General features: G+C 46.1%; 1 protein-coding gene across 1 annotated transcript; it reads left to right on the forward strand.

Moving 5' to 3' along the window:
• Nucleotides 1-5,208: 5,208 nt before the first annotated feature.
• Nucleotides 5,209-7,474, forward strand: LOC147427415 (GDSL esterase/lipase At1g71250-like). The gene is made up of 5 exons (XM_086497380.1): nt 5,209-5,596; nt 5,784-5,911; nt 6,013-6,243; nt 6,335-6,590; nt 7,045-7,474. The coding sequence occupies exons 1-5, from the start codon at nt 5,311-5,313 to the stop codon at nt 7,272-7,274; spliced, it is 1,131 nt and encodes a 376-aa protein (XP_086353506.1). The 5' UTR covers nt 5,209-5,310; the 3' UTR covers nt 7,275-7,474.
• Nucleotides 7,475-7,719: the final 245 nt, after the last annotated feature.

Raw genomic sequence — 7,719 nt, forward strand, 5'->3', positions numbered from 1 at the left:
GCTTCCCAAGTAGTGATACCTCTAATGACTAGGCCATTATAAATACTTTCATGTCGTAGTCCCCTAATGAATCTATCGAGCAATTGGTTGTTGTTGAATCGCTCGTTTGGATTGCATCGAGAATTCAAATTCTTTAGGCGACTAATGAAGTCTCTCACGGATTCACCTTCTTCTCATTGGGCTTTCTGGAGCTGAGAGGCTACACCCCAAAGTACTCCCTCTCGTATGTATTCTTTTAAGAACAGTCTCCTAAGAGTAGAGTAGATCGTTTTCTCTTCTACTCTTAAGGTTCTATACCAATCTCCAGCCTTTCCGCTTAGGGTCAAACTCAAAGCCTTACACTTATGTAGCTCATTGTGCTCTTCCAAGGAATCGCACACATGTTCAAAGACTTCCATATGCTTTCTAGCATCTCCGTCTCCACTGAATTTCTGTGTGAGCTTAGCTACTTGAACTGCCTTGCTCCTAGGCTCTCTAGCATGTGTACTACGCATGTTTTCCGCAATAGAGCGACCGATAGTTTGAGCAAATGCTGCCAAATCTCCTATTTGAGCAGGTATAATGGGTGTATGTGCTCCTGGAACCACATGTGAGATGGGAGTTGGCCTTGGCCTTGGCATACGCGCGGCTCTTGGGTCCCAAATTTCGTATGGTGGTGTACCAGACGGTGGTCCAAAGTTTACAGGCGTGGCCCTAGGCATAGGGGGTCCCTGATATGGCATGTTATTATTAAATGGCATGGCTCCACTTGTATAAGAGCTTGGATAATTCCATTGTGGATTGTAAGCTCTTCGAATAATCGGAGGTGTAGGAGCTACATGAGGCTGAGGTACAACAGGTGCACATGATTGATACATACATGTAGGTATAGTTGGGGGCACTGTGCTACTAGGCATCGGCGCAGTGTTAACAAATGAACTCCATGGTGTACTTCTTGTCATGCTCACCAGTGGGATATGCATGGTAGCCGTAGTGTCATTAAGAGAAAGATGAGCTAGATCTGGGAAGGTAAAGCTGCCACTTGTAGGCTCAGATTGTACTGAGGCTCCTGGCGAAACAACATATGGAGGATCAATGGGGCTCACTGAGGGAGTCTCCATTTGTGACAGGGTTGGTTGCTTGGCCTTTCCCGTATCCAAGAATCTCATTAGGCCTGTTGAAGGCATGTTGATCCCTGTGTTCTGTCTTTCTAACTCGACAATCCTATGGAGGACATCACAGACTTTCTGTTGTTGCTCATCTATGCTAGTAGCACCCGATGTGGATTGTAGAACATCTAACCAACCCACATGATAGGTTTGTCCTGTGTACCGATCAGTTAAAGCTTCTGCTTGTATGTCATACTCCCAATTTTCGTTTAGGAATATCCCATCTAGGCCTGGCGTGCTGGAGGTTTCCCTCAAGGTGGAAGCATTATTGCTCCCCATCGCTTGCCCCTCCGTGACTACTACCTTGGGAGCACTCGGTTGCTCGGCTGGCATGATTGTTGTCATAGGAGCCTTTGCTTTCAGGGTTCGACTTTATTCTAGCCTTCGTAGGTTCTCAATTTCCCTCTCCCTTGTTGCTTGCATATAGCGTTTAATCTCTTGTACTTCGGCAAGACTCCTACCATCGGGTAGTAAAACCTCAGAGGGAGATAGTCCTAAAGGATCAGGAGGTGCAGTGGATGGAACATTCACATGCACACTCTCAAGAAGCATAGGGTCTATTTTAGGCATGAATGACGAATTTACTTCCCCACTCCCTTCATTTATTTCATTAACCGCATGTTCGGAGCGAGTAGCTCTACTAAGGGTCTCTTTTAAGCGGCTAAACACACTGGACCCGGGCCGTGGGCCCATGGCATGCATGTCTTGACTTGAACTATCAGGGTTTGGTGTAGGATACCCCTCCATGACTTCGTAGTCAGAGGAAGAATCACTAGACGCGATATGAGGATCTTGAGTCACGCTACCTTGAGTCCCGGCCGAAGGTCCAGAACCTAGGGTGGAAGAATAATGGGTGCCCGCGTAAATGGAGGCACTACCAATATGCTCGTGCTCTAACACTCGTCCAGAGCGTAGGTTAATATGACTTGGATCCCCTAGAAGTGTCAGTGAGTGCCCGTGAAGGCTGCTCACCTAGTATTTTTGGGTGTTTTGCAACCCAAGTCTTTTCTTAATTTTTTTTATTATTTTTTGGTCCTTTTTCTTTCTGACCCAGCTATAGAATAGAACGTATGATAGCTCAAAACGAGCGTCTCGGTCAGAGGGACGTGCCGTGCTTTACAGCCCTCTGTTTGGTCACTTTATGCCCTCGGAATCCCTAAAACCGTCAATTTCTAGTAGGAAACTAGGCCCAAATTAGAAAGTCTAAGGGTGCAAGTGGGAAGAGAAGGGAGGAGAGTGGAGGACTTGCCCCACATGTTTTCATTCTTTCTTGAGGGGGTAGGGTATATATATAAGAGTGAGTCTAGTATATATCATGAGACTAAGGACTGAGGCCTGGGCCTAGGCCTGGGCTTGGGCTTGGGCTTGGGGAAATGATCCCGATCAAAAAAAAAAATTGGACGACGACCGCGCGCGGTTTAGGTGACCCTTTCTTGGCCACACACAATGTCACCTACCTAACCTCCCAGTCAACAGCTCACAGACAGCTCACTACCTTATCTACTTCCTAACAGTGCTGCTAACCACTAACTAATCTGTTAATTGCTTAGTGACAGTGAGCTAACTGTCCACCTACTTCCTCTCTCACTACCTTACTGTGCAAAGACTGTGTGCAGGCAAACCTTGACAGAAAACTGTGTACAGACTGTGTGCAAGCAAAAATTGCTAATTGCCTTCCTACTTATTCATTCACTGCAAACAAGCTAACGACTACTAATTGTGCAAAGACTGTGTGCAAACAGAAAACACAACATTATGTAGAAATCACAGAACTTGCAGACAATACAGAAATTAACAACTTGCAGAAAAACAACTCATTCCTCTTCCTCTTCCTCTTCTTTCCTACTACAAACAACTCATAGGAGAAGCACAAAGTGCCTCTTGGGCTTAGTGCAGGGCGATTCCCCGGCAGTGGCGCCAAAAATGTGCGCTCCTTGCCGCACTGTCGAAGCAAGGGCCTTGCCTAACACTGTGTGCGAGCCATAGACGGCTCCAAGCACACAACTAGCTTAACTAGTAAGCTCAAAAGAGGGCAATGGTGTGTCACTCACCGCTCTATGCTCCTGCTGTGGAGGATTCCTCGCCGCGAAGAAGAAGGAGACGTCGCTACGTCGCGCTCAACCGCTTCACCGCCGTCGTGCCGCCGCAATGCTCAATCGCTCTCTCTCTCTCTCTCTCACACACACACACACACACACATACACACACACACACAAGGAGGTGAAGAAGAAGAAGACGGAGATGGAGATGGAGCAAGAGCACTCTTCTATTGCACAAATGAGAGAATAAGTGAATTTTAGGTTTAGTTGGCTTTTATATGAGCTCACCCCATTCACACTTGGGCGCCCATGCTTAGCCAACTAATCCCTTGAATGTCCCGGTTAGAGTGCGCCTCTCATCGGCGATCACTCTTACCCTTTTCCTATTGGTCCGACAAGCCCGGTACCTGACTCTACCAAATACATAATACACGTCCGTCGTAGGTGATGGGGTATCCGTGAGCCGTGAGGGTTAACAACCCGCTATGCTCACAAAGTAATTTCCTAAAAAGTACTTGTCTAATCTTCGCTACTCTCAAAGTTAATAGGCCATTTCCATTACAGGAGACTTGCCCACTGTAGACTATCTTGCTAAGAGGCAAAGGGGCGATGGGAAATGCCCTACATGTATATAAAAGAAGAGAAACAATCATGCATATATTTTGGTACTGCCCTAAGGTGAAAGAATGGTGGCACTGGGCTATATACTGGTGGAACATGACTTGGGGTATCAAGATCACCAAGTATAGAATCACTTTTGCTCTCATCACAGCTAAAGAACAAGCCATGAACCAATGCCTGCACTCCTCTAGAGTGGTTTCTCTAGACCATAGGGTTGACTAGAAACACGGCTATGTATGAGCGCTATGGGGTCTTCAACTCTTCCATTTCTCTACATATTATCAAAGATAGAATGATTGAAGACACCCTCACATAGAAAAGCGACATAAGATAGCATATGTTGAACATATTGTACAAAATGTAACAATATGACACATATTTTTCACCAGGAAAGAGAGAGGGGGGGGGGGGGGGGGGAGGAGGTGTCTCTGCATTGTGCAGGCCAATGGACTGCAACACCATTTACTGACATGGTGGCGGCTCATGCTTGGGGTTGAGCCACACATGCATTGGCATCGTTCACTTGAAAGCACCTCTCTGGTTACTATTGCAGCTATGCCAATTTTGGCATAGTTGGGGAGTTGCATGCTATGCCGACATAATTCTTTACATGTGACCATAATTGAGGGCTCTAGTTAAATTTCTGCATGGTAGCCAACGTGTCTCTAGATATGACTGATTGTGCCGGTCACATCACTTTTTGGGGGCTTGCAACTCGTCATGCTTTATAACTAAAAGTTTGCAGTGCGTGTACAAGCATATGCACTTAGGGCATGGTCACGCGAGGCTTAGTTATCTGTAAGCCTCGACAGCCCTGACGATGGCAGGCACGGCAGGTCAGAAGGCGACGGGCAAATGCGTGTAGTGAGAGAGAGTGTGAGGATGCAGCTAGGAGAGAGAAACAAAGGGCTGACCGACAAGAGACAGCCTTAGTTTTCCAACTATGCCGAAAAAGGCATAGTTAGCCTATGAAGCCGGTTCACTCCTGCAAAAAGCTGATTCGCGTCAGTGGTTGCTGGCTTAGCCTACTGAAAACTAAGCCTCGCGTGACCATAGCCTTAGGTGACGTGGTAAGGCTTTTGATTGCAAGGGTGGAGGTCCTGACTCCTGAGTTTGAGGGGTGCACGCGGAGTCCACGCTGATTGTTCTAGTAACCTTTCGAAAGCTGGTTGCATTTTAATGGCAACGGGCTAGGCTTGGCCACGATGGCAAGCAAGCCGAGATTTAACGTAAACCATAATTGAGGCAAATAATCGATAACTATGCCTCGTGTGACCATCGTCTAACGTAGAGAGAACCAGTACCCTGCGCCTAAAGAACATTTTCCAAATTTCCCTGCAGCGCAGTTACTACGTGCAGTACCTAGTCGACATCACATATAAGCGGACTGCTGGCCAATACGAACGTTACTCTCTCTAGGTGCGCACTGCGTGTTACGAGCTCTTTTGTGTGTGTGTGTGTGTGTGTGTGTGTGTGTGTGAGAGAGAGAGAGAGAGAGAGAGATGCAGCTTGGGGGCAAGGTGCAGCAGGAATGGCCAACTGTTTGTACAGCAGCAACGGTAGCCGTGGTTATAGGGCTGCTATGGCAGTGTGCTGCAGCGGTGCTCGTGCATGAAGAGAAGCCTGTGCCGGCGATTTTCGCTCTCGGCGATTCACTGTTGGATGCTGGGAACAACAATGGGTTGCGCACGCTGGCGAAAGCCAACCATCCGCCCTATGGCCTGGACTTTCCCACCCACACCCCTACGGGCCGCTTCGTGAATGGCTACATGATCCTAGATTACCTTGGTGGGTCTGCTGTGATTGTCGCAACGTCACCCCCCAAGTGGAATGTGATGATGGATTATGTATGTGTAGCATAGACATATAAAATCTGTCATTTTTGGGCTCAAATTAGTGGAATGCAGAGACATGCGTATGTATATGGACTCATTTAATGTAGTATGACTTTATTTGCTCTGTGTTGATGATGCAGCCCTAAAATTGGGGCTTCCCCTCATCCCCATCCATTCAGATCCCTCAACAAAAGGTGCAAAGCTCTTGTATGGTGTCAATTTCGCTTCCGCCGCCTCTGGAATCCAGGCATACACCGGCCATGAACTTGTAAGCAGTATCTTTTGCGCATTCAAAATAGGAAAGGATACGCCCAAGAAACCATATTCAATTTAAAGCTCATGCTCTCTCTTGTTGTGAAATTGAAACAGGGAAAGGTGTACTCATTGGATGTGCAAATTCAGCAATTTGCAGAAGTCAAGAAAGAAATCATTGCCACAATTGGCGCTAATGCCACCAGCCGTCTCATCTCGAAAGCATTGTTCTATATAGTGACAGGCACTAATGACTGGCTGTTATATTTAGGTACTCCAGTGGGAAAGCTATACACAAAGCCACAATACAGAGACTTGTTGATTACAAAATTCAACTCGCAGATCAAGGTAAATTGGCACCCATGGCGTTACGACCCCCCCTCTTTTTTTTCATAGAGAGAGAGAGAGAGAGAGAGAGAGAGAGAGATGTTTGTTCCAGGAGTTGTACAACATGGGTGCGCAGAGAGTGGTAGTGGTTGGCCTGGGGGCTTTCGGTTGTTGCCCGGGACAGTTGAGAGCTTTCAAGGCTATAAACGGGACCTGTGTGGCCTCGGTAAATAAGCTAGCCAAGGACTTCAACGCTCCTTGGAGATCACAATTCTTGGCACTTGCAGACACCCTACCCGGCGCCCAGTTCGCCTTCCAAGATGCCTGTACGGCATTGTTGCATGTTCGCAACAACCCTTCAGCCTATGGTATGTCTCTCTTTTCTGTCAAATACCTGTTCTCTTTCTGTCGTTTGCAAATCGTCCGCCGTTGCTTGCATTTGCTGACCATAGTGGGTCCGAGCAATGTCCTTGCTGCGGATGGCGGTCTGGAGAATCATTATCTGAGCCGTATATATATTTCATAGAGGCAATTTCTGAAGTTTTAGCTCTTTTTTCTCAAATTTTACACTAGTTGACCCAGATTTTAGGCAGAATATTTCCTTTTCTTCGTGCTCTTAATCAGCATTATTGAATGTTAACAAACAGCACAATTGCAAGCTGAGGTACATTTCTCCAAAACATTAATGCGTTGATGTTCTGTATGTTTTGCTCATATATTGGGTGCTCTTTTGGGTCCATATGCCCTTGTGAACTATCTGTTCTAGTTCTGGGCCGTGTCGATATATGATTAGGGTTCACCCTTTAAGGACGGAATGTGCAGGGTATTCTATAGTGGATCATGCTTGCTGCGGCATCGGCAAATACCAAGGGTTTCCCTTCTGCTTCCAAGGCTTTCCTGTTTGTGACAATGTGGAGTCCCATCTCTTTTGGGATGCCTACCACCCCACCTCCAGATTTCAAGAGCAGTTCTTGGACCTGGTTTGGAACAACGGTCCCCCTTACAGCTACCCTTATAGTAGCAAGGAGTTTCTAATGGGGCTCAAAGATTAAATAATAGCATATTCTTTCAACATGGAGGATCTCTTTTACAATGCCATTTTGCAGAGAGGATATATCTATATTACAAGGACTTGGGAGGCCAAAAAGCATGTCACTACAGCTGCCATTGAAATTTAAAACAATGAGCTGATGTCATATATGTAATACCATGTTTCTCTCATTCATAAGTAACAAGAAACCCATATTTGAAACCATTGCCCAAGTAGCTATTAATTGCCTCTCTTTCCAAAGCAAAAACATTGTTGATATATTGAAGATTTGATTGAAGACTTTATTGAAATGGCCTGCGTAGGCTAATTAGATGATTAGATTATGAGGCGAATTTAGTTCTTAACCGGTTTCGCATTAGTGATAAAGTTAGCAGTAATCTTCCAAAGTACATGCATTAAATTAAAGCTTTCCCTTAAAGAGAACTCAAAAGAGAATAGCCTGTATG

This window comes from Adiantum capillus-veneris, chromosome 23 (genome assembly GCF_014529385.1).
Source record: "Adiantum capillus-veneris isolate H3 chromosome 23, ASM1452938v2, whole genome shotgun sequence".
Classification (NCBI taxonomy): domain Eukaryota; kingdom Viridiplantae; phylum Streptophyta; class Polypodiopsida; order Polypodiales; family Pteridaceae; genus Adiantum; species Adiantum capillus-veneris.